The sequence below is a fragment of the Molothrus aeneus genome, chromosome 31 (assembly GCF_037042795.1).
Source record: "Molothrus aeneus isolate 106 chromosome 31, BPBGC_Maene_1.0, whole genome shotgun sequence".
Lineage (NCBI taxonomy): Eukaryota > Metazoa > Chordata > Aves > Passeriformes > Icteridae > Molothrus > Molothrus aeneus.
In genome coordinates this window covers 982,074-1,008,386 of record NC_089676.1, presented here as the reverse complement: position 1 = coordinate 1,008,386, position 26,313 = coordinate 982,074, and the positions used below count along the sequence as shown (strand labels likewise).

The 26,313-nt window shown below is 54.7% G+C and overlaps 1 protein-coding gene across 6 annotated transcripts in view; it reads left to right on the top strand.

The window, feature by feature from the left end:
• The window catches only part of MEF2D (myocyte enhancer factor 2D), a 92,444-nt gene that overhangs the window by 33,974 nt on the left and 32,157 nt on the right, over window positions 1–26,313 (top strand). For all 6 annotated transcript variants that reach the window (XM_066568148.1, XM_066568153.1, XM_066568151.1 and 3 more), the window contains 2 exons: window positions 13,015–13,341; window positions 20,237–20,440. In XM_066568148.1, coding sequence (XP_066424245.1) covers window positions 13,288–13,341; window positions 20,237–20,440 — 258 coding nt within the window. In that variant the 5' untranslated portion in view covers window positions 13,015–13,287. The remainder of the gene's footprint in view (window positions 1–13,014; window positions 13,342–20,236; window positions 20,441–26,313) is intronic.

The window sequence follows — 26,313 nt, the reverse complement described above, 5'->3', positions numbered from 1 at the left end:
CTGGGTGGGGATGGGGCACAGAGGCACTGAACATTTGTCTGGGCTGGGGATGGAGATGAGGCTGGGAGAGCTGGAACTGTTGGAAGGCTCCAGGGAGACCTTAGAGCCCCTTCTATCACCTAAAGGGGCTTCAAGAGAGCTGGAGAGGGGCTTTGGACCTGGCTGGGGAGGGATGAGGGCCTGGAACAACAGGACAAAGGGGAAATGGCTTCCCACTGCCAGCAGGCAGGGTTAGGTGGGATATTGAGAGGAAATTCTTCCCTGTGATGGTGCTGAGGCCCTGGCACAGGTGCCCAGAGAAGCTGTGGCTGCCCCATCCCTGGCAGTGCCCAAGGCCAGGTTGGATGGGGCTTGGAGCAGCCTGGGATAGAGGTTGGAATGAGTTTTAAGTTTCCTCCCAACCCAAACCATTCTGGGATTTCATGATTTGTGCCCACAGCGCCCTTGGGCAGAGAGCAGGAGGATGTGCCAGGCTGGTGCTGAGGACATTGCCCAGTCCCCATCCCAGTGACACAGGAGGGAAGGGCAGAGTTCCCCTGGGACAGTTTCACTGCCAGCTGTGCCCTGTGGGGCTGTTGTGGGTTTCCATTGCTCTCTGGATGGCCTGGAGCAGCAGTTGGGTCTGATGGGATTTCCCCTGGGTAAAACCCACCAGGAGGACACACAGTTGTCCCCTGTGCTGTTGGGAGGAAATCCCTTCATGGAGAGCCCCCAAATTGCCAGCAGGGAGGGATTTGCTTTGCCCTGATGCTGCTGAGCTGCCCCTGGGAGCCCCAGTGGGTCCCAGTGCTGAGATCCTGCCTTGTGCTGGAGCTGGAGGCAGTGATTGTCCCCCTGGGGCGCCTTGTGTGACAAATCCTCAATGTCCTTGGTGACCACCGAGGTGATGCTGCCCTGGGCTATGGGTGCACCCTCAGGGAGGGGGTGCTGAGGAGGATGGAGGCAATGTTGGGGTGAAACTGGGGTTCATTGGGAGAGGAGAACCCTCAGAGTGAAACATTTCAGCTTCTCCTGGGCTCACACCCCCCCACCCCAGAGCAGGAGGGGAGCAGAACTGGATGGCCCCAAAAGCTGCAGCCGTGTCCACCCCCTCCATGGCTCCCCTTTGCTCCCTGTGGCCTCAGCACCAGTGAGAGTGCCCAGTATGGGGCTGGTTTGGGGTGCAGAGCTGCTCCTGCACCCCAGCAGTGCAGGCTGAGCTGTGACAGCCTCCTGATTTACCGAGTGCAGCATCCGACCCCGAATTCAGCTCCTTCTCCTTCTCACTCTTTTTTTTTTTCCTTTTTTTTTTTTTTTTTAATGAGTCAACCTCTCATCTGTCATATTAAACCTCCTCATTACCAGGTATCTAAATTTTGCTCTGACAATAGTGACAGGGGAAGCTGAGATCTCATTGCCACGGCGCAGGGGCTCCGGGGAGCTGGCAGGTGGTTATTTCATGCCCTGCAGGGAGCCGTGGGGGTGGGCAACAAGAGCTGGATAATGGGCTCTTGCTTGCTTGCCATCATTTAGAAAACCCTACTTTAGTGCAGAGGGAAAAAAAAAATTACCCCCAGTCTCTGCCTCTGGAGCTGGTGAGAGATAGAGAACATGGGGGAAGGGGAGCAGCTTTGGGGGTCTGGCTGCTGCTCCCTGGGTGTGAAGGGTGAAATTGGGATGGCAGTGGTTGGGGATGGAGAGTAAATGGGGATGGAGGGTGAATGGGGATGGAGGGTAAATGGGGATGGAGGATGAATGGGGATGGAGGATGAATGGGGATGGAGGGTAAATGGGGATGAGGGTGAATGGGGATTCAGGGTAAATGGGGATTCAGGGTAAATGGGGATGGAGGGTAAATGGGGATGGAGGGTAAATGAGGATGGAGGGTAAATGGGGATGGAGGATGAATGGGGATGGAGGGTAAATGGGGATGGAGGATGAATGGGGATGGAGGATAAATGGGGATGGAGGGTAAATAAGGATGGAGGGTAAATGGGGATTCAGGGTAAATGGGGATGGAGGGTAAATGGGGATTCAGGATAAATGGGGATGGAGGATAAATGAGGATGGAGGGTGAATGGGGATGGAGGATAAATGGGGATGGAGGGTAAATGGGGATTCAGGATAAATGGGGATGGAGGATAAATGGGGATGGAGGATGAATGGGGATGGAGGATAAATTGGGATGGGAGTGGTTGGGGATGGAGGGTAAATAGGGATGGAGGATAAATGGGGATGGAGGGTAAATGGGGATGAGGGTGGCTGGGAGTGAGGATGGAAAGGGCTGGAGGGTGGATGGGGATGGCACAGGGCTGCTCTGTGCATGCTGTTGGTACCACTGGGGAAGGGGAAGCTCTGGGGTGCCCCCAGGGAGCACCTCTGGAGCTGGTGAGAGATGGAGAACATGGGGGAAGGGGGGGAGCAGCTTTGGGGGTCTGGCTGCTGCTCCCTGGGTGTGAAGATTGGGATGGGAGGGGTTGGGGATGGAGGGTGAAAGGTGGAAGGAGATGAGGGTGGATGCAGTTGGTACCACTGGGGAAGGGGATGCTCTGGGCATGTTGAGGTGCCCCCAGGGCATGCAGGGTTCCCAGCCTGGATGGGCACACCTGAAGAAGCTGCTGAGCCACCTGGGACAGCGCAGTCAGGCTCAGGGTGACCTCTACTGCAAGGATGCCACCACCAAGGTCACTGCTCAAGGTCATGAGGCTTAATCTGGCAGCTGCATCACCTTTGGTTGCTGTTCTCAGGGTGCTCTGAAGGTCACTTTAGTAGGGGACTGTCCATGCCCTGCTGTTTAACTCCAAGCCCTGCAGTGGCTCATCCCTCCCTGTAGCATCTCCAGGAGAGAGGACCAGCTGCCTCTCTGGGAAGCCAAGTGGTGTGAGGGGCTGCAAGGCCCTGCTTGTCCTGGTCCCAGAGGCTTTTCCTTCCTGAAACTGGGTCCTTCCCTCGGGTGAGGGTTCCCTGGTTGGCCTTTGGACAGCACCAAGCAGGGCTGTGGGTTTGCCAGTGGAGCTCCTGCCCTGTGTCCCCTCCAGCCTCTGCTGTCCTTGGCTGTGCTGGCAGTGCAGAGAAGGTCACTGGCTGTCACCCTGCCTGTGCAGAACATGTCCCCAGTTTGGGATGTGCTGGGTGTTCTGTGCATGTGCTGGCATCCCTGGCTGCCTGTGGTGTGGGATGAAACTGTGATCTGGGCTGTAGGGCACCAGGGTTCCTGCTTTGGGTGCTGCCTTCAGTTCTTGTGCTGCTGTTGGGACTGTCACCCTGTGCTGATGTTGGGACTGTCACCCTGTGTTGATGTTGGGACTGTCATCCTTGTGCTGGTGTTGGGACTGTCATCCCTGTGCTGGTGTTGGGACTGTCACCCTTGTGCTGGTTTTGGGACTGACACCCTTGTGCTGGTGTTGGCATTGTCACCCTGTGCTGGTGTTGGGACTGTCACCCTTGTGCTGGTTTTGGGACTGACACCCTTGTGCTGGTGTTGGCATTGTCACCCTGTGCTGGTGTTGGGACTGTCATCCTTGTGCTGGTGTTGGGACTGACATCCCCATCCCCGTGCTGGTGTTGGGACTGTCACCCTTGTGCTGGTTTTGGGACTGACACCCTGTGCTGATGTTGGGACTGTCATCCTTGTGCTGGTGTTGGGACTGTCACCCTGTGCTGGTTTTGGGACTGTCATTCCTGTGCTGCTGTTGGGACTGACATCCTTGTGCTGGTGTTGGGACTGTCACCCTGTGCTGATGTTGGGACTGACATCCCCATCCCTGTGCTGGTGTCATCCTTGTGCTGATGCTGGGACTGTCATCCCCATCCCTGTGCTGATGTTGGGACTGTCATCCCTGTGCTGGTGTTGGGACTGTCACCCTTGTGCTGGTGTTGGGACTGACATCCTTGTGCTGATGCTGGGACTGTCATGCCCATCCCTGTGCTGATGCTGGGACTGTCATCCCAATCCCTGTGCTGATGCTGGGACTGTCATCCCAATCCCTGTGCTGGTGTCTGACTGGCACACACAATGTGGGGGAAGAGAAGATCAACCCCAGTTTAATAATTTCCCCTAAATCCTTTCTTTCACCCACCCTTGCTCAGCAAACACCAGTTCTCCAGTGCCAGGGCTGGGCTTGGCACGATGTGAGGTTTTGTTACAGCTCAGCAGAGCTGGTTGCACGCTTGGCATCTGCTTTTCTTCGGAGAGTGCTGAATCTGGGTCAGGAATATCTGTGTGTGTGTGTGTGTGTGTGTCTTTCCAATTCCTTAGGGGCCTGCCTGAATCCTCACTGAATCCTGAATCCTCACTGAATCCTGAATCCTCACTGCTGCTCCCCTGAGCTACCTGCAGCTGCCAGGAGGAGCTGGGGGCTGCTTTGGCTGCCCATCCCCGGGAAATCTGAGCCCTGCCAGGGGTGCAGGAGGGTTGGCAGCTCAGCACTGGGCTGGCACCTGCCTGGCCAGTGGGATTTGGCCCCGGGCAGGGTCGGGCAGCTGCGTTTCTGAGCAGGAGGTTTGCTCTGGAGCCACGGTTCGGGCGCCTTCCTCTCCCCTCCCCCTGCCTGCATCTGGAGGTTCGACACAGGAACCCAGATAGCATCATCCTGAAACCAGAATAGAAGCTTTGGAGGAGACTCGAGCATGTTTGTGTGGTTTTTATCTCGGTTTGGAGATAAAGAGGTGCTAAACAATGCAAAGCTGGCGAGTTGGAGTCCCTCAGGGTGCTGGGGACTCGCTGGCACCTCCCTTGCTGCCCTGCCAGGCACATCCCTGGGTGCTGCATCCCTCCTGAGGGCCACATTTCCCCTGGCAGCACTGCCCCCGTGGCACAGCAGAGCAGGGCTGGCAGCCAGCACCGTGCCAGGGGCTTTGCCAGAGAGGAAGAGCAACGTTAACATGAGCTCTGGCTGTGTGTTTTAGGGAAGGGGCTTTGCAAAGGAGAAGGAAGTCAGTCCTGCTGATCCAGAAACCACACAGAAGGAAACTAAAAGTCCTTGGTGTCAGCATGGAGGATATGTTAAAAAAACAACAATTAGCTCACAAGAGGCAGCAAGAAAGGAAACAGGAAGGCAAGGAGTGCAGTTAAACAGGCGGGTTCAAGAGGTGACTTGAGCTAAATCCATGTCCTTAAGGGATGGGATCCAGCCCTGGCCATGGGTGGGGAAGTGACTTTGCTCTGTGTCAGTGCAGGACTTGGTGTCCTCAAGGTGAGGCTCAGAGACCTCAGCTGCAGCTGCTCTTTATTTGCAGCTGCTTTTGGTGGCTGTTGGCAGCAGGTGGAGGGGTCTCAGCTGGGCTGGGGGCTGCTGGGGCAGTGGGGCCATCTCACCTCCCCATGCAGCTGCTTCTTGAGCTAAAAGCTGCAGCTTTGGGGCAGGAGTGGTGCAGCAGCTGCTCTTGCCACCTCCAAAGCACCACTGCCACTTCCAAAGCACCACTGCCACCTCCAAAGCATCACTGCCACCTCCAAAGCACCACTGCCACCTCCAAAGCACCACTGCCACTTCCAAAGCATCACTGCCACCTCCAAAGCATCACTGCCACCTCCAAAGCACCACTGCCACCTCCAAAGCATCACTGCCACCTCCAAAGCACCACTGCCACCTCCAAAGCACCACTGCCACCTCCAAAGCACCACTGCCACTTCCAAAGCACCACTGCCACCTCCGAAGCATCACTGCCACCTCGAGAGCATCACTGCTTCCTCCCCCCTTGCTCTGTTCCCTCACCCAGCAGGGCCAGTGAGGGGCTCGGTGTGGTGTAATCCACTTCCCACTGCAGGCCAGCTCAGGGGTTGGTTTGCATTCCTCACCTGGGCTCTCCTGCCTGAGTGGACAGACAGGGTGAGTTGGTGTGGACAAGGAGATGGACATGGCCCAGCTGTCAGTGCTGGCAGCCTGGAGAGCCACTGCTGTGCCCAGCTGGTCCCACAGCCTGTGAGGGGCCAGGATTGTGCCCCTCTGCCCCACTCTGGTGAGACACCCCTGCAGTGCTGCCTCCAGCTCAGGAGGAGGAGCACAAATGTCGTGGAGTGAGTCCAGAGGAGACCATGGAGATGCCCTGAGGGCTGGATCCCCTCTGCTCTGGAGCCAGGCTGGGGGAGCTGGGGCTGTAGGGGAGTCTGGGGACACCTTGGAGCTCCATCCAGTGTGGAAAGGAGCTCCAGGAGAGCTGGAGAGGGACTTTGAACAAGGACCTGGAGTGAGCAAGGCTTCCCACTGCCAAAGGGCCTGGCAAGAAATCTGTGGGGTCCTGGGAAGAACTGTGTCCCTGTGAGTGGGTGACAGAGAGGGGGGATGAGATGAGCTTTAAGAATCTGACCATTGTAGAGTTCTGTACCACCTTGTACCCCACCTGCCCACTGGCTGTGTGCTGAAGCTCCCTTGCCATGACCTTTTTCCCACAGAGAAGCTGCAAGGCTGGGACAAGTTATGGCTGTCATTTCTGTATGTGGATAAACCTGACACCCCCCAAAGCGTGCTGGGGCTTGGGTCCATTAATTCAGTTCCTGTTCCTTGGGAGAGGGGGGGATTGTGGCAGAGAGGAGCCTCCCTTTACTCTCAGCCAGACCTCGATGTGATGGAGCCTGTTAAGGAGAAACACATCTTGGGGAGGTGTTTTCTGCAAATCTTGGGTAAGAGATGGGTTGGTCCCTCAGTGGGAGCATTGGGTGCCTGGAGGGAGCAGCTGCTGGCCTGGGCTGTGACCTGCCATGCCTGTCACCTGCATTTCTCCCTCCAAGCTGGGACTTTCTGTGCCTCCATAAGATGAGCTGTGTCTTCACAGGGCAGCATTTTTCTCCTTTTCCCAACCTTCAAATGTCCTTTGAAGCTCCTTTTGCAGGTTTCCTTGCAGCCAAGGATGTCCTCATTGCACTGGACCTGTTTTGGGGATGGAGATCAGGAAAACATCCCTTGAACAGGTGCCAACCCATCCCAATTTTGCCCTCCCTCATGTCACTGGCTCTGCTGTGTGTCCCTGCACTGAGGAGCACGGTGCCACATGCTGGGAAAAGCAAAGAGCTCCAAAGGAAAATACATTTTTTGGAAAGGATGCGTTTATTTGCCTTTATTTATCTTCCTAAAGCTTTCAGATTAATCTTTTTGATCTTGCCTCTGCAGCTGCATGGCCAAGGTTTGGTTTCTTTCAGCTGACATTGTGCTGAGAGCACAGAGCACTGCAAGGGGGGTGTTAAGGAAGGGCAGCAGAATTCCTTTGCTCTGGAGAGGGGCGGTGTGTCGAGCTAACTTTAGTAAGGAGCAACTAAAAAGGGATGCAATAAAAGTATATTAAAAATAGCAAACGGCTGTAGAAAGTGGATGTGAGACTCTCAGCGTCCCCTGCTTGTGCCCAGAGAAACGTGGGGCTGGAAAAGGGACGAGTTATGGAGCAGTGCAGAGCCCCCCGCTGCCCGAGCAAAGCAAAGGTGAAACCACTTAGAAGTAGGTGGAACAGATCAGAAGTTTGTACAGCAGATTAAAAAAAAAAATCCAGAAATAAAGACTTGAAAGAGATATCAGCTCCTCTGTGTGCTCAGCTCTCGGAGCTGGGGATTCAGCCCCCCAGATTCCTTGTTTTGTAAAAACATCTCCCAGCTGAGATTCCTCTGCGCTTTTTCTTTCTTTTCCCCCCCATTTGCAAAATGCTAACTCTGCTCTCTCGCCTGTCTCTCCAATTTGGAGCAATTTACTGGGAGCCGGGGATGAATTACTCAGCACAGAGTTAACCAGCACCTGCTCGGAGTTAATTGGCATGTGTGCTAATTGCCGTGATAGTCACACTTGTGCGAGCTGAGTGCGGGGAGGGGGGAGCTCCTCCAGCCCAGAGCTTCTCATGCTCAGTTCCCTGATCCTGCCTGAGATTCCTGCCAGTGCCACAGGCTCGGGCTGGCTTTTTTCCAGCGGATTTGCAGGTCCTTTTCCATGCCCTTGGACCCTCCTTGTCAGGGTGGGGGAGCTGGGATGCTCGGTGGTTTCCTTGGAAAACGGGGCTCAGGAGAAAGGAAGAAGCTGCTGTCTGAGAAGGAGGAGATGATGCTTTAATGAGTGGGGTTATTGTATAAAAAATCATTCAAGACCCCCAAAGTGAGAAGTTACTTAGCAGCTCAGCTCCTTGTGGCAGTCCTGTGCTCTGGGTGCTGGTGCAGGTGCTTGAATTCCACCTGAGCACAGAGGAGGGTCCTGGGTGATCTTGGTGCTTGTTCAGGTGCTTGAATTCCACCTGAGCACAGAGGAGGGTCCTGGGTGATCTGGGTGCTGGTTCAGGTGCTTGAATTCCACCTGAGCACAGAGGAGGGTCCTGGGTGATCTGGGTGCTTGTTCAGGTGCTTGAATTCCACCTGAGCACAGAGGAGGGTCCTGGGTGATCTGGGTGCCTCAGGCTGGGCAGTGAGGGAGCCAAAGCAATGTGGTGGTGAGGGAGAGGGAGCTCCAGGGATCCTCCTGGGCTGGGGCTGAGCCCCAGTAGCAGCAGGGCCAGCAGAGATGAGGGCAGCTCTCCAGGTTTTTGCTCTTCCAGCTGCTGTTCAGAAACTCAAACCAGTGGTTGGACTTTCTGAAAGAGCCACCTGGGCAGGAAACGTGAAAATACCTGGGTTTAAAAATATGGTGGGGGAAAAAACCCAACCTAAAAACAAATGAAGTCACCCCAAAACCCCAATTCCATGAAGAGAAAAGGGAGGGGTTTGAAATCCCCTCTGTCAGGTGCATTTGGAGGGCAGCAAACATTCTGTGCTCTTCTCCATCCCTCCTCCTCACCCCATCCAAGGGCTGCCCTCCCCATGGGGTTTTTTCCTTCTCCTGCAGGGTACAGGGGTCAAGAGCATCACATGGCAGCTCCTTTTCTCCTCATGATGATGAGCAAAAACCTGTCAAGTCACCTTTTTCCTGTGGAAAACTTTGTCCAGCAGCACGAGCAAACCCTGAGGCTGGGACCATTGTCCCCAAGGTGCTGAGGATGCAGAGTCAGGACTCAGAGCAGCAGGAGGAACCTGGTTTGGTGGTTGAAAAAGGGGATTTGGTTTGAAACACTTGGGCTGTGTTTGTGGCCTGGGGAGAGGAATGTGGTTGGAAATTCACTGCTCCCATGTAAGAAACAGCAGCTGGTGTGGAGCTGAGGGCAGGGATGAGCAGCCCTGGGGCTTTTTCCTCATCCCTACAAACATCTCATCTCTTTGAGCACCGTGCAGCTTTTGGCTGCCATAGCATCCTGTGAACAAGTCCCACAACGAAATTGTGTTAAAATATGTTTCCTTTCACTCAGTTGAAATTTACTGCCCGTTGTTCTGCAGTGTTTATTGTTGCTTCTGGAGAGTTCCTCTCTGGTTTGGACAGTAAATCCGCTGTCTTTCAGAGGCTTTCTCTGTCCAAGAGCTGCAGCACACGGAAAGAATTAGCATCTTGCCCTGTGTCTGGTTGTGGAGCTGTTGCTGCTTTGTGCTGCTGCTGGTGGTTTTGAAGATGCTGAAGGTGAATATTTTTCAGCCAGTTTAGAGAAGTGGCGACTCTGAAGGGAAAAGCAGCAAAGCAAACCCGACAAAAAGTTCCCCCTCTTCCAAAATTTCTTGGTGTGTGTGCAAAATCCTCACCCTCAGCCTTTGGGCTGTGGGGTCTCTCCTGGGTGGGCTCAAAGTGAGGGAAATGCCAAGAGGACACTCCAGGTGGATGAAATAAAAATCCTCATTTTCCTTTTGGGTCTTGCTTTATCACTGACCTTCGAGGGATGGTTCGCATGGTGTGAGCTGGAGCAGTGATGCCCCAAAACCGGTGATGCTCTGGAGCTGGTGATGCCCCAAAACTGGTGATGCTCTGGAGCTGGTGATGCCCCAGAACTGGTGATGCTCTGGAGGTGGTGATGCCCCAAAACTGGTGATGCTCTGGAGCTGGTGATGCCCTGGAGCTGGTGATGCCCTGGAGCTGGTGATGCCCCAGAACTGGTGATGCCCCAGAACTGGTGATGCTCTGGAGCTGGTGATGCCCCAAAACTGGTGATGCCCTGGAGCTGGTGATGCCCTGAAACTGGTGATGCTCTGAAACTGGTGATGCTCTGGAGCTGGTGATGCTCTGGGACTGGTGATGCCCCAGAACTGGTGATGCTCTGGAGCTGGTGATGCTTTGAAACTGGTGATGCCCTGAAACTGGTGATGCTCTGGAGCTGGTGATGCTTTGAAACTGGTGATGCTCTGGGACTGGTGATGCCCCAGAACTGGTGATGCCCCAGAACTGGTGATGCCCTGAAACTGGTGATGCTCTGAAACTGGTGATGCTCTGGAGCTGGTGATGCTCTGGGACTGGTGATGCCCCAGAACTGGTGATGCTCTGGAGCTGGTGATGCTTTGAAACTGGTGATGCCCTGAAACTGGTGATGCTCTGGAGCTGGTGATGCTTTGAAACTGGTGATGCTCTGGGACTGGTGATGCCCCAGAACTGGTGATGCCCCAGAACTGGTGATGCCCTGAAACTGGTGATGCTCTGAAACTGGTGATGCTCTGGAGCTGGTGATGCTCTGGGACTGGTGATGCCCCAGAACTGGTGATGCTCTGGAGCTGGTGATGCTTTGAAACTGGTGATGCCCTGAAACTGGTGATGCTCTGGAGCTGGTGATGCTTTGAAACTGGTGATGCTCTGGGACTGGTGATGCCCCAGAACTGGTGATGCCCCAGAACTGGTGATGCCCTGAAACTGGTGATGCCCTGAAACTGGTGATGCTCTGAAACTGGTGATGCTCTGGAGCTGGTGATGCTCTGGGACTGGTGATGCCCCAGAACTGGTGATGCTCTGGAGCTGGTGATGCTTTGAAACTGGTGATGCCCTGAAACTGGTGATGCTCTGGAGCTGGTGATGCTTTGAAACTGGTGATGCTCTGGGACTGGTGATGCCCCAGAACTGGTGATGCCCCAGAACTGGTGATGCTTTGAAACTGGTGATGCCCTGAAACTGGTGATGCTCTGGAGCTGGTTATGCCTTGAAACTGGTGATGCTCTGGAACTGGTGATGCTCTGGAGCTGGTTATGCCTTGAAACTGGTGATGCCCTGAATCTGGTGATGCTCTGGAGCTGGTGATGCTTTGAAACTGGTGATGCCCTGAAACTGGTGATGCTCTGGAGCTGGTTATGCCTTGAAACTGGTGATGCTCTGGAACTGGTGATGCTCTGGAGCTGGTTATGCCTTGAAACTGGTGATGCCCTGAATCTGGTGATGCTCTGGAGCTGGTTATGCCTTGAAACTGGTGATGCCCTGAATCTGGTGATGCTCTGGAGCTGGTTATGCCTTGAAACTGGTGATGCTCTGGGACTGGTGATGCCCCAGAACTGGTGATGCCCTGAAACTGGTGATGCCCTGGAGCTGGTGATGCCCCGGAGCTGGTGATGCCCTGAAACTGGTGATGCCCTGAAACTGGTGATGCTCTGGAGCTGGTGATGCTCTGGGACTTGTATTTTTGGGGCTTTCCATGGTGGGATGGGCAGCAGCAGCCAAAGGATGCCTCTAGCACTGGCTCAGTGTTCCCCATGGTGACAGTGCTGCTCACAGCTGGATGGTTGCTCCCATTTTGCTGCTGGGAAGGAAAACATGCACCTATTTTGGTAAATAATTACTTAAGAATTAAATGCCATCCCTGTATGATCTGTCCTTGCAAAGAGTCTTTTACTGATGGGATTTATGGGTAAAAAACCCAGGTTTTGCTGCCCTTTGTCTCTCTGGTCTTCTTCCTGGCCTCCCCATACCTCATCCTCCCTGGAGGGCAAATTGTGGGTGTCAGGATGGGGAAAAGACTCCGTGTTCTCCTCCTCTGGAACCACAGAACATGATGCACCATGATTAACTTCCCCCCTCAAAAAAAGCAGAGAAAAAGATGAAGTGACTCACATGACTGAGTGAACCCCAAAACTGAGTGTGGTAGTGAGACCATTTGGGTTTTTTGTTGGAGCATGGTCTGATGAGGAGGTGAAGGATGGGGCCAAGGTCTTCAGCAGGGTCTGGGGGTGCTCTGGGGTGGGAGAGGAGCAGGAGGAGCTTGGTCAGGTTGGCTGTGGCTGCTGCTTTGAATTTGGGGTATAGGTTTGGGAGAAAAACCTGTTTTTTTGGGGTTTTTTTAATGCTTTTTGTGTCAGGCTGGGGGCTGCCAAGTTTTGGCAGATAGGAATCTATTTTGGGACTGGCTTTTCCCTTTGCCTGGGTCTTGGCACAGGGCACCTTGCCTTAAATGCAGCGTTATCACTGCTGTTATCCAGCTGCTCAGAGAGAGAGCAGGGAGAAGGACATACCTGTGGAAAATGAACTGGCTGGAGTTCCCTCTTTGTCCCCTCTCTGCAGTGCAGCACAGTGCTGGGAAATGGCATGAGATGGGCTGGGGGGCTGTGCCAGGAGGTGCCCTGGTACATCTGGGTGCAGCCTCTGCTGCTGGGGCATGCAGATTCACGTGGGAGCCCCTGAGAGCTGCAGAACTCGTCCCTTTGGGGAGAGTTTTGGGCACAAGGCAAGCCCCAGATCCATGGAAACACCCTGAGGCTGAGCCCAGTGAAGGCCAGGCTGTCTCAGCTGCCTTCAGAGTCCTCCTTTCCTACAAGAATTGGGTTTCTGTGCCTGGTTATGAGGTTCCTTTCAAGCAATCAAAGAAAGACATTTTAAAAATTCCAAATTGGAGATTAGTGCAGAAACTGGAGACGGATTTAAATTGCCCAAGCTAATCACCAGCCACTCGACTGCTTATGACTTTATTAAGAGCAAAAAAAAAAGAAGAAAAAAAAGTCTGGAGTGTCACAGAGGAGCAGTGATTCAGGGGCTCACTGCTGCCACCTCCTCCTCCTCACCCAGCATCGTGTGTCCTGTGCCATGTGTGTTCCTGGCTTCCATCCTCGGGCTTCTTGGAGGCCAGTTTGGATAAATAAATCCATAAATCCCTCTGCAGCTCTCCTGGCCCCGAGCTGGCCGGGACAAAGCAGCAGAGCCCACTCTGGCCTGGGGCTGGGATCTGGCTGGGCTGGTGTGGGGTGCTGGGCCTGTGTGGGGTTTGGGAGCAGAGTCTCACTGCTGTCTCTGTCCTGTGCAGGTTTCTGAGCAGCTGCTGCCTCCTCGTCCCCGCTGGATCTGCCTGTGCAGGACGGTACCATGAACTGAGCACGGAGCCGCGCCAACATTTTTTTTTTTTTTTTTTTTTAAATTTTTGGTTTTGGCTTTTTTTGGGTTTGTTTTCCATCCGAGAGCAAAGCCCCTCACTCTCCCACCCACCTCAGGCTTTTTGATGCAAGCCTTCTAAAGTGGGGTTGCTGCTCCCCTCGCTGAGCCCGAGTGGTCCCGGCTGCGCTGAGGATTTCCCGAGAAGATGGGGAGGAAAAAGATCCAGATCCAGCGGATCACGGACGAGCGCAACCGGCAGGTCAGTGCTGCGTGTCCCTGCTGCCCCTCCTCAGCCTGCTCCCCCTGGGGCTTCCAGAATCACCCATTCCCATCCCACTCGGGGCTACCAGAGCCGTGCTTTTCCCAATCCATAAAACAAGCAGAGATTTAGGCCGGATCCAGGCGGATCCAGGACCAAGGCGTTGCTCCTCCTCGCCTTGGAGCTCTTTCCATCTAAGTGCTTTTCCAGAAGAAAGTATCTTCCCCACTTAGTTAGTTCCCCCCCCGTTTTGTTTTTTTTTTTTATTTTTTATTTTTGTCTCGCAGAAAATATATTTCAGTTGACATTTTCCATGTGGTTTTTCCAATCATAAACAGCCACAACAAGTATCCATTTTGCTGAATGCAAACAACTCAAATTATTCCCTTTTTTTTTTCCCCCCCTCAATTGTAGACTTAAATGACTCCAGGGCTTTTTTCCTTGGGGCTCTTTTGAAGCCAAGCCCGAGACACGCATGTGCATGTGTGTAGGAATGCATTCATGTATCTCAGAGGGAAAACAAAAACCAGCAGATTATTCCCAAATTTCCATGTTCCTTCAACTGGAGTGGTGGAGCAGCAGCACTTTGCCAGCCCAGGTTTGCTCTGGGATGACTCTGGCCATGTATTTCCCATTACCACAGGACTTCCAGGCAGCTCCCTTTGCTTTCTGTGCTCCTGGAGTTTGGCTCAGCAGATCCAAGCCTCTGCCTTTAGTCCAGCATGACCTGCCACACTTCTTTCCTGCCACTTTCACTCCAGAAAAACAGAAAAAAAAAACAGTAAAAAAAGCATGTGGATATATTCTTAATCCTTAAAGAGTGTCAGAGAACAGAATTGGGTGAACCACTTTATTGCTCCTCAGCAAAACAATAGGAAATGGCAGATTTTCCTCATTATAGCTTCACGTGGTGATGGGGGCTGGGGTGGGCATCAAATTCTTTCTGCTGATGTCCCAGTTGCTCCTGGGGCTGTTTATATCCATCATGAGGAGGAAACAGAGCCTTAGGGGTTGTGGGAGGATCTGGAGTGTATTTTATGGGGTGCAGAGGGGGAGTGAGGGATCTGCAGTGACTGGAGCCTTGTTCAGACAAATGGAAAATAATTGGTAATGCTGGAGGGGAATGGCTGGATAGACCTTGGGGAAAGGAAGGAGGCAGCAGCTGAGTGATGGGATGTTCCTGAGGGATGAGCAGCTCTTCAGCCCTGGCTGGAGATGAAGACCCTTGCTGAGGTCTCACAGCCCTGGGTGGGATTTGGCAGCAGGAGTTGCTTTTTGCATGGCTGGGTGTGATGATGGCTTTAGTGCATCTCTGACATCAGGTGTCCCCAAATCCCAGTTCCCTGGGCTGGGGGACCCTGGTTTTTCCTGGCTGGGCTGGTTCTTCCAAACCCCAGCACGGGAGCGTTGCTCTCCAACCCAGTGCAGCACATCTTGCTTTGCTTCCCAGCAGCCATCCCCATCAAATGGGGTGTAAATGGGTAAATTGGTCAGCAGCACAGCTTTGCAATCAATTTTCACTGCTCCCTTTCTTTGGGAAAAAAGGACATACAGGAAGATGGGACATTTCATGATAAAGGATTGCTGCAGGCAGTGGGGTCTGCTCCATCCACTGTGGGAGGAGCTGTAAAGAGGGGCAGAAGCCTCTTGCTGCACTCTCCTGGGCCATGCAATGCCAGGATCCGATCCCCAGAGCCACAAATGTCCCGTGTTATTTTATCTCATAGAACCATGGAATGGTTTGGGTTGGAAGGGATCTTAAAAGTCCATCTCATCCCACCCCCCTGCCATGGCAGGGACACCTTCCACTGTCCCAGGCTGCTCCAAGCCCTGTCCAGCCTGGCCTTGGACACTGCCAGGGATGGGGCAGCCTCAGCTGCTCTGGGCACCTGTGCCAGGGCCTCCCCACCCTCACAGGAAAAATTTCCTTCCAATATCCCCTCTAAATCTCCCCTTTTTCAGTTTGAAACTCTGCCCCTTTTCCCACCACTATCTCCCTGTGTAAAAAGTCCCTCTGTGTGTGTTTGCTAAGCCCCTTGAAGAGCTGCAGGGCTGCACTGAGGTGTCCCCAGAGCCACCTCTGGCTTCTCACTCCCCTCCCTCTCCTGCTGTTGCTGTGGGTCAGTGATGAGGAGCTGATGTGTGCCTGCCTGCTGTGCTGCAGGCTGCCAGCTGAACTGCCTTAAACCCAGCCTGGGAGCACCCTCAGCTGCCTTAAACCCAGCCTGGGAGCATCCTCACTGCCTTAAACCCAGCCTGGGAGCACCCTCAGCTGCCTTAAACCCAGCCTGGGAGCACCCTCAACTGCCTTAAACCCAGCCTGGGAGCACCCTCAGCTGCCTTAAACCCAGCCTGGGAGCACCCTCAGCTGCCTTAAACCCAGCCTGGGAGCATCCTCAGCTGCCTTAAACCCAGCCTGGGAGCACCCTCAGCTGCCTTAAACCCAGCCTGGGAGCATCCTCAACCCAGCCCTTAAACCCAGCCTGGGAGCACCCTCAACTGCCTTAAACCCAGCCTGGGAGCATCCTCAACCCAGCCCTTAAACCCAGCCTGGGAGCACCCTCAACTGCCTTAAACCCAGCCTGGGAGCATCCTCAACCCAGCCCTTAAACCCAGCCTGGGAGCATCCTCAACTGCCTTAAACCCAGCCTGGGAGCATCCTCAACTGCCTTAAACCCAGCCTGGGAGCACCCTCAGCCCTGCCCTGCCCCAAGGGCAGCTCTCCCCCTGCTCTGGCTGGGGGCAGGGGGCACAGTCAGCTCTCCTGAGCTGCTGGAATGCAGGCCTGGATGCCCCAGCTGTGCCAGGCACTGTCCTTGGCACGCCCTGGTGGCTCCTTGACATTCCTTGGTGGCTCCTTGGGATGTCCTGCTGGCTCCTTGGCATTCCTGGGTGGCTCCTTGGCATGTCCTGCTGGCTCCTTGGCATTCCTGGGTGGCTCCTTGGCATGTCCTGGTGGCTCCTTGGCATTCCTTGGTGGCTCCTTGGCACGTCCTCCTGGCTCCTTGGCATTCCTTGGTGGCTCCTTGGCATGTCCTGGCAGCTCCTTGGGATGTCCTGGTGGCTCCTTGGGATGCCTGGGGTGGACAGCAGTGGGAATAGTGCAGGGATGCCCTGGAGAATGAGGGGTTCACCAGTGGTGGTGCCCACAAGAGGCTCCAGCAGGATGTGGAGCTGCTGCAGTGGGTCCAGAGGAGGCCACAGAGATGCTCTGAGGGCTGGAGCACCTCTGCTCTGGAGCCAGGCTGGGGCTGTTCAGCCTGGAGGAGGCTCCATGGAGATCTAAAGGGGCTCTGGGAAGCTGGGGAGGAACTTCGGAGAAGGACCTGGAGTGACAGGACAAAGGGGGAATGGTTTTAAACTGAAAAGAGGGAGATTTAGGTTGGATATCAGGAGAAAATTGTTCCCTGTGAGGATGGGAAGGCCCTGGCACAGAGAAGCTGTGGATGCCCCATCCCTGGAAACGTCCAAGGCCCCAACCCCAGGCTCTCCTCTCTCACCAATTTGGCAATATTTGGCAATATTTGGCAATATTTGGCTGGACAAGGCTTGGAGCAGCCTGGGATAGTTGAAGATGCCCCTGCCCATGTCAGGGGGTGGGACAAGATGAGCATTTAGATCCCTTCCAACCCAAACCAGTGTGTGATTCTGTGAATTCCAGCAGCAGCCAAACCCAGGGGAGGAGAGGAGCAAGTAAGAGTCACTAATGTCATTAGAGGAATTAGTGCAGAGGATTTGCCACAACAGATCAGGCCATCAGTCCTTCAGGGCCAGGCTGCTGACTCTGGCAACTGCCAATATGCTTTACATCAGGGGAAAGGCAAAAAATCCCCTGCTAGTGTGGGGCAGTAATTCCTTCCTGACCCCTTTGGTGATCGGCTTATGCCCTGGAGCATGAGATTTGATTACCCTCTTAGACTTACAAGGTTAATTCTTCTAGATGAGGCTCATGCACAGTGTCAGGGGAGGTTTGAGGTTTCTGTCCCAGGTCATGAGTGGATGCACAAAGCCCTGGTAGGTGATGCTTTTGTGTGATGTGGTGGCTAAAGGGCAAATCTTTGCTTTTCCCTGCAAGATGGTGCCAATAGGGAGGGCCCTGTCTGCAGAGGGAGCATCCCCTCATCTCTACAGGGGTGATTTGGTGGTCTGTGTTCTGCTGAGCTGTGCCCAGGTTGCTGGTGGATTTGGGGGAGGTGACCCCACACTCTTCACTGCTCAAGGGCAGAACCCAGACCGTGTTTTGTCCCTGCTCTTCAAGGCCAAGAGCTGCCCCATGGTTTGAACCCCACATCTCAGCCTCACCACCTCACTGCCTCCAGTCTTGGTGGCTGAGCCCATCAAGGTGTGGTTTGGCCGGGTGTCCCTGGCTCTGTGGCTGCAGGAACAACCCTGGGCTCTTTGTTCTGGTGGAGACCCTCAGGTGTTTTCCTGCTGGGGCTCCTCCAGCTGCTTGGAGGGTCAGGCAGAGCCTGGAGGCCACCCCAGCAGGGACAGAGGGACAGGTCCTGGTGGGGAAGGGGCAGAGGGACAGGTTTTGGTGGGGAAGGGGGCAGAGAGACAGGTCCTGCTGGGGAAGGGGACAAAGGGACAGGTCCTGCTGGGAAAAGGGGCAGGGAAACAGGTTTTGGTGGGGAAGGGGGTCAGGAAGACAGGTCCTGCTAGGGAAGGGGACAGAGGGACAGGTCCTGTTGGGAAAAGGGGTCAGAGGGACAGGTCCTGTTAGGAAAAGGGGCAGGGAGACAGGTCCTGGTGGGAAAAGGGACAGAGACAGGTCCTGCTGGCAAAGGGGGTCAGGAAGACAGGTCCTGCTAGGGAAGGGGACAAAGGGACAGGTTTTGGTGGGGAAGGGGGCAGAGGGACAGCTCCTGCTGGGAAAAGGGGCAGGGAGACAGGTCCTGCTAGGGAAGGGGACAGAGAGACAGGTTTTGGTGGGGAAGGGGGCAGAGGGACAGGTTTTGGTGGGGAAGGGGACAGAGAGACAGGTCCTGCTAGGGAAGGGGACAAAGGGACAGGTCCTGTTGGGAAAAGAGGCAGAGAGACAGGTTTTGGTGGGGAAGGGGGCAGAGATACCAGGTCCTGCTGGGGAAAGGGGCAGAGATACCAGGTCCTGCTGGGAAAAGGGGGGGCAGAGATACCAGGTCCTGCTGGGGAAAGGGGCAGAGATACCAGGTCCTGCTGGGAAAAGGGGGGCAGAGATACCAGGTTTTGGTTTCAGAGCCTGTCCTGCCACAGCTGCAGGAGCAGAAGCACAGCTGGCTCCCACCTGTGGCACTGCCAGCTCCTGGTGCTGGGAGCTGCCCCCCAGCAGAGGTTTTGGGTGGTGAGAAGTGCAGAATGCTGCTGGGGAGGGGGAGCTGTCGGTGAAAGGAGCTGCCCTCAGGTGATTTCATTTGAGCAGAGTGCTCTGGGGTGCTGCTGGTGTGATGTGAGAGCCCAGAGCGGGCGCACGTGGCGGCCACAGCAGCACAGGGACCAGCCCTGCGCTTCCCAGGGGCCGAGGCGATTAGAGCTGAATCTCATTACTGCTTAATTATCTCTGGGAGGTGCTGGGGAGGGGCAGCAGCTCCCCTTGCCAAGCGTGCCCAGAGCTGCCCCTGCTCTGCCCTCCTGCCACACGTGGCTTTGTCTCGAGGGCTGCAGGACCCTGAGGCTGCATTCTGGGTGCTGCTGGCAGCTCCATGGCCTGTGGCTGGGATGCAGCAGCCTCATTCACTCTCCTCCCTCAGCTCTGCAAATTAAAGGTGTTCACTTGCAAAATTGATGCTGTGGTGGAGGCCCAGAGTGGAGTGCAACCTTCCCACGTGGAGAAGGCAGCAGGTCTTGGCACCCCAGGGCATCTCAGCTCATCTCCAACCCTTCCCTGGAGGCTGCTTTGCTCCCAGAGCAATGCTTAGCACAAAGCCATGACCTCCTGCCTCTTCTTTTCTTCTTCTGTTTTTTTTATTTGCTCGGAGGGCATTGGCCAAGCCTCGAGCCTTCCCCATCAGCGTGCTGCGTGTTCAGGGGGTGGGGGACCCTCAGCAGCTCTGTCTGCACTGCAGCAGGGCCAGGGAGCCCCAAACCAGCTCCTTCTCCACCAGCTGGCTCCTGTTAGGAGTGTGGTGGTGAGAGCTGAGCGTGGGCTGGGAGTCACAGCCCAACGTCTGCCCTGCAGCTGGAGCTGCTGCTGGAGCCAGCACCCAGCCCCAGCCCTCAGGATCACTCCTGCTCTGCTTACAGCTCAAGGCAGGGCAGGCTGGGGAGACAGGGGACCCCATTTGGGCAGGCAAGGAAAGGAGAACCCCCCAGTGAGGTCCCACAAAGGGGCAGCAAGGTGGGAGGTTTTGGTTCAGCAAGGTGGAAGTGGCAGCTGGGCAGCCCCTGGCACAGGGGGGCTCATGGTGCCCTTAGGGGAGGGATAAATGGGGGCTGGTGAGCAGGAGAGTGGTTACCCCTGGGTGGTTTTGGGGTGCTGAGCCCCAGCTCTGTGGCCCCCAGGGTTGGGCACTCACAGCACAGCTGCAGCGAGAGAGGACAAGATCTCCATGGCTTGAATATTCCACTTAAAAACCCGCAGCCCCCGGACAGATGGCAGCTCTGCTGGGGATTTTGCTGAAATTTATTTTCTCTTGATTTGGCAATATGTGATTTCCAAGGCTGATAATCATCTTTGTGCTTGTGAAGTGTCTGCCTTTGGAGGATCCCAAAATAGGCAGCAATAGGAACCGTTGGGAAGAGGGAGGCGAGAGAGGAGAGCTTGGGGTTGGCTCCAGTTGGGGAAACTGAGACAGAATATTCCTTCTGCATTCCCCTTCCTTTTCCTCTTCCCCCAGTGGTCATTCCATTTGCCTCTGGGAGCTGCTGGCAGCGTGGCCACAGCTTCTGACCATGGGACCATGGCTGTCCTTGCTTTCAGGTGACCTTCACCAAGCGTAAGTTTGGCTTGATGAAGAAAGCCTACGAGCTGAGCGTGCTGTGCGACTGTGAGATCGCCCTCATCATCTTCAACCACTCCAACAAGCTGTTCCAGTATGCCAGCACCGACATGGACAAGGTGCTGCTCAAGTACACCGAGTACAACGAGCCCCACGAGAGCCGGACCAACGCCGACATCATCGAGGTGAGGCCCAGCTGTGCCACCAGGCTGGGGCCAGGGCTGAGGCTGGGACCGCTCTGCACGCAGGGAGGGCATGGGGCAAGCAGATCTGCCACACTCAGGTGGATTTGGCATGGTTTGGGTTCAGCAAACCCGTGAAAATAACTCTGTTCTGGGTGGTAGAGTTGTCTCCAGTTGTGTGGTGATCTGCTGGCCTGAAGCTTGAGGGGCAGGTTTGCTGTGTTGGACCCTGCTGTGGAATCCAGACAAACCATGAGGTGGATTTGGGGCTGGTGCTGGAGTGCCTGGTGCAGCTGGTGGCATTGTTCTGAAATGCCTGGTGCAGCTGGTGACACTGCCCCCACCTGATATTCAGACACAGTGAGGTTGTGGGAGGGCACCAGTGGCCAAATTGCAGGGGAATTCAGGTGGGATGGTCCAGCTGAGATGGTCCAGTGCCTCCTCAAAGCATGGCCAAGCTCATGGGATGGTCCAGGGCCTGCTCAAAGCATGGCCAAGCTCATGGGATGGTCCAGGGCCTGCTCAAGGCATGGCCAAGCTCATGGGATGGTCCAGGGCCTGCTCAAAGCATGGCCAAGCTCATGGGATGGTCCAGGGCCTGCTCAAGGCATGGCCAAGCTCATGGGATGGTCCAGGGCCTGCTCAAGGCATGGCCAAGCTCATGGGATGGTCCAGGGCCTGCTCAAGGCATGGCCAAGCTCATGGGATGGTCCAGGGCCTGCTCAAGGCATGGCCAAGCTCATGGGATGGTCCAGGGCCTGCTCAAGGCATGGCCAAGCTCATGGGATGGACCAGGTGGGATGGTCCAGGGCCTGCTCAAAGCATGGCCAAGCTCATGGCTTGGTGGGTTTGCTCAAGGCCTGTCTGGCTGTGTTTTGTGGGTCTCCAGGGATGGCCCAAGCACTCTCAGTCTGACCCATGCCCAGCACTGCCACTGGCACTGTGCCCAAGCTCTGCTCACTTCAAGGCTGCTCTCCTCCAGCCTGCTGCCATTGCAGGAGATGCTCAGCTGCCCACACTGGCCCTCTGCTCAGCTTTGTCCTTGTCCCTGGTGCTGGCAGAGCATCTCTGGGACAAGGGGGCACATTTGGCTCTCAGGACAGTGCCAGCAGTGCCTGGGTCCTTGGTCACATCCTCTCTCTCACAGTGGCTGGGCAGATGGAGCTGCAGGGTCCTCAGCATGGGGGCAGCTGCCATTAAACCTGGACAGACAGGCAAATGAAGGGCTTGGCTTTGTAATTAGTGACATTATGGGCAGCAGTTAATGCCCTCAGAGCCACTGGTGGCAGAGTGGAGCAGCACAGCCTGCACTGCTTCTGCCTTTGAATTCCTTTGGTGCCCCTTGGCAAGTGTGCTCAGCCTTTGATTTCATGGGGAAGGGAAAAAAAAACCCAGCCTGCCTCTTGCCCCAAAAATCTTGCTTTCCTCTTCTTTTTTATGCTCTGTAAAATGTATCTTTTTGAGAGATTTGAACTTGAGGTTTTCACCCCATGGCTGAGCCGAGCATCTCGCAGCATCTGCCTTCCTTTGCTGGGGCTTTGGAGACCCTTCTGCCACAGCACAGCTTTGTAGGGGCCTTAAAAATGGTTCCAAAATGTCCTTTTTGGCCAGTTGGATGCAGGTCATGCCCCTTTTTGCTGTGCAGATGCTGGCAGCCTCTCCGGGATGCTCAGCCCGCGCTCGCAGCACCGAACAGATTTGTCTTGGCCTAAAAATACCATAAACATTTTGGGCAGCCTTCTCTGTTCCCTTATGGTCCAAGATGCAAACACTCCCAAGCCGACAAGTTACACACAGTCCTTGGCACCCAAAGAAACGTTGTGTTTGCACCACATGAAAAGCTGGATCTGCATCCAAAGCCAGCCAGAGAGGAACATCGGGAGCGGAAGGATATTGGTGGATGGCAGGGAAAAAAACCCAAACACGCCGGGCTCGGCTTGGATTGCTGGCAGAGCTCTCATGGAGCAAAACCTGCTGGGGTGCAGGCAGGTTTGGAGGCTGCTCAAGCATCCCTCCTCAGCCTTGTCTTGTCTGGGAGGAGTTGGGGTTGCTTGAAGATTTTTAATGTTTTCTGAATCCGAGCCCCCCCATTCCTACTCTTGGTGCTCATTTCTGTTTCTCCTCACCCAGGTCAGGTTCCAACAGCCCAGCTGTGTCCCCACTGCACACAAATCCAATTTATCTCCTTTTTCTTGGTGGCTCCCAGTTGAACTTGACTCACAAAAAGTTTCTTCTCATTCTGGAAGCTTCCCCACATTGAGCATTTAGAGACTGTGACAGCCCAGGCTGGGAATTTCCCACCGAATGTGATTTTAAGTGGATTTCAAGGGGCTGCTGCATCAGCCCACCTTCCCTGTGATGTCTGCCTGCCCTTCCTGCTGAGGGATTCAGCCCTGACTGGCTCTGGCAGCATCTCAGGAAGGATGAGGAGCAGCCAGGACCTGGAGGAATTGAGGCAGAAGCCTCTTGATTTTGTTTTTCTGCTGGAAGGGGAGCGAGCAGTGGCTCTGGAGGGTTAAGCCAAGCACTGCCAGGCTGGGCCCAGCAGCACTGGTACCACAGCTCCAGGCAGGATGAGATGCTCTGTCCAAATTACGTTTGAAAACAACAGCAAACATGAGATCTCCTGGTTTTTGGTGCTGGGGAGGTGCATCTGAGGGTGGGACTGAGGGCACAGGAATGTCCTCGAGGGGTTCCTCCTGTGGATGTTTAGTGAGAGGCAGAGCTGCTCCATGCTGAGCATACCCAGCCCTAGCTCAGGAGGGGTCCCACACCCCAGCTGCCTTTTGGGGCCCATTCCCCGTGGGGACCTGTTGGGGTCTCTGCTGCTCAGAGTGACCCCAAGAAAAGTTCCAAAGTCTCTTTTCCCAGCCCGAGCACTTGAAGAAGGAGTCAGGGCTCTTCATTTCTCGCTCTCAAGGTTGTTTATTGTGTCTTATCTATAAAAAATTCTCTCCTGCCCTGCCGAGGTCCATCCAGCAGGGCAGTTCCAGGCACTCTGCCTGCCCCAGGGCAGGGTTATGTCTTTATACTAAAAACTACCTGTACAATATTTACAATTACTTCCCAATACCTATCAGCTGTGTTAGACACTGAGCTTCTACTCTAAACCAATCCCAAAGTGCCACCATCACAGCAGAAGATGGAGGCCAAGAAGAAGAAGGAGAAAGGCTGGACATGCCCAGTCCCCTCCATCTTGCCCCCTGAACCCCCATACCAAAAACCCCAAAATCTACTCTTCCACCCCGTGATAACTTCACTATGATTGTACCTAATTTGTCATGGCTTGCAGATCTTCATCTAAGGTTGGTGACTTGCTCCATGGGTCATAATCAAGCCCACACAGGCATTGTGGGCTCTGTGCCAGGGTCCCTGAGCCCCCTGGCCGGGGTCTGGGCTGCTCAGGACAGCCAGAGGGGTGTCCTGGCTGCTGACAGGGACCCCCCCAGGGTGGGGTTTCAGCAGTGCCAGGGCTCAGCAGTGTCCATCAGGAGCGGGATCCAGCCACGCAGCCCCCGCAGCTTCTCCGTGCCAGACAAAATCCTGGTTACTGCAGGCTTTTAAGTCAGAGAAAATCTCTCTGGTGCAGAGAGGGGGGTTTCCTGAGTCGGGGGGAGCCAGCTGAGCCCCCAGCTGGGCACGCTGGGTGCCACGTGCCCGCCCAGCCGGGATCACGCCGGCTTTGGGGCTCGCTGTCGCTTCTCGTTTCCTGCCAGCCTGGCTGACGTGCCAGCTCCTCAGAGAGGACTTGGACAGAGCAGAGCTCACCAAGCACCAGGATGCTCCACAGCCACTTAAAGGCACCCAGCTGTTTCTGCCCTTTGCTTGGCTGAGTGTCCTGGAGGGGCTGATTTTTCCCCCTCGTTCGCCTTCGCGGGGTTGGCATTCCCCAGGATGTGTTAAATCAGGCATTCTGCAGGATGCTGGGGAGGTGCTGAAATGCAGGGGCAGCTGCCAGTGTCAATGTCTTCATCCTCATTCTCATCCTTATCCTCATCCAGACTTCCCCAAAGCCCAGAGTGGTTGAGGCTCCCTCCTCTAAGGGAAGTCGACTGCATCCTGGTTGAGCATGGTTTCCTCTCACATGTTCTGCATTTCCTGCTGCTCTCTTCCCCTCCTCGGGCTGGAAATCTGCTCCCCTGTGAGCTGCAGTCATGGAAGTGAGAATATTGCCTGGAAAAGCAGGATGTGCAGTGGGTCCTGGTAGAATGGGGGGGACCTGAGGGGCAGGTGATGACTGAGGTGGGCTTTGCAATGGGAAATTCTCCCCCTGGTTCTCTCTGAAAATTTTCTGCTTTTAAATTTCTTCCATATGAAAAATTGTTGTGTTCTGCTGGCTGCAGCCCAGTGACAGAAAGGTTTCCTGAAAACCTCTTTGCATCTTCTGTTTTTTTGGTTTTTTTCCCTGGCAAAATAAAAGAGGAGGAATGAGAAGGAAAGTTCTTTTCTAAAAGACCTTGCAGAGATCCCAAACACAGGAATCTTTGGGTTTGATTCCCGCTCCAGCAGAATTATTTTCCTTTTACATCATCTCGACAAAAAGCTCAAAATGTGGGATGCACATTTTTTTTTTTTTTTGTAAAAAAACCCAAAAGAAGCAGCAGCCAACGCCCGTATGGCTGGAAATGGCATTTTGTTGTCCCCAAGCTCTCATTTTGTTGTCTCAGAGAGCAGCAGATTGCTGCAAGGCACGCTGCCCTGGCTCGTGTCCTGCTGCCACTCCAGCCTGGTGCTTCCTGTGCTGCAGAGCAGCGCCTTGCTCAGCCCTGGGGCTTGTCGCCATCCCCTTCCCTGCAGCTCCTCACAGTGTCACAGGTCACAGCCCAGCCCCAGGGTCACAATCCCAGCTCAGGGTTGCTGTCACAGGTTTACAGGAAGGATTTTTTTGTGTTGTTTTTTTCTGGTTTGATGTTTCCTGGGGCTGCTGGTGGCTTTCCTGCAGGAGCAGGGATGGTGACACCACAGCTGCCCCTCGCTGCTCCTCAGCTGCTGCAAAGCCACAATGCAAGGAACTCGGAGACAATGAAGTTATGACTGATTTTACAGCATTGGTGGCTGGGGAGAGCAGAGAGACCAAGGCAGAGCTGGTTAGCAAACACAAAGATGTGTTAGAGAAGGAGCTGAGGAGAGATGAAGGGATGGTGCCGAGAGCTGTTTCAGGGTATGGGTGAGCAGAGCCACATCCACCCCATTCCACTGCTTTCCTGGACACAGTTTTTTGAGGAAACAACCCCCAGGACGATTTTATGTGGGCTTAGAGATGGCAAAAAGCTGGGGCTGCTGGTGGCTTTCCTGCAGGAGCAGGGATGGTGACACCACAGCTGCCCCTCACAGCTCAGCTGCTGCAAAGCCACCCTGCAAGGACCTGTGGGTCCCACAGACAATGAAGTTATGGCTGATTTTTTATGGGGAGAGCAGAGAGACCAAGGCAGAGCTGGTTAGCAAACACAAATATGTGTTAGAGAAGGAGCTGAGGAGAGATGAAGGGATGGTGCCAAGAGCTGTTTCAGGGTATGGGTGAGCAGAGCCACATCCACCCCGTCCCACTGCTTTCCTGGACACAGTTTTTTGAGGAGACAACACCCAGGACGATTTTATGTGGGCTTAGAGATGGCAAAAAGCTGGGGCTGCTGGTGGCTTTCCTGCAGGAGCAGGGATGGTGACACCAGAGCTGCCCCTCACAGCTCAGCTGCTGCAAAGCCACCCTGCAAGGACCTGTGGGTCCCACAGACAATGAAGTTATGGCTGATTTTTTATGGGGAGAGCAAAAACACCAAGGCAGAACTGATTAGCAAACACAAAGATGTGTTAGAGAAGGAGCTGGGGAGAGGTGAAGGGCAGATGCTGTGAGATATTTCAGGGTGAGCAGAGCCACA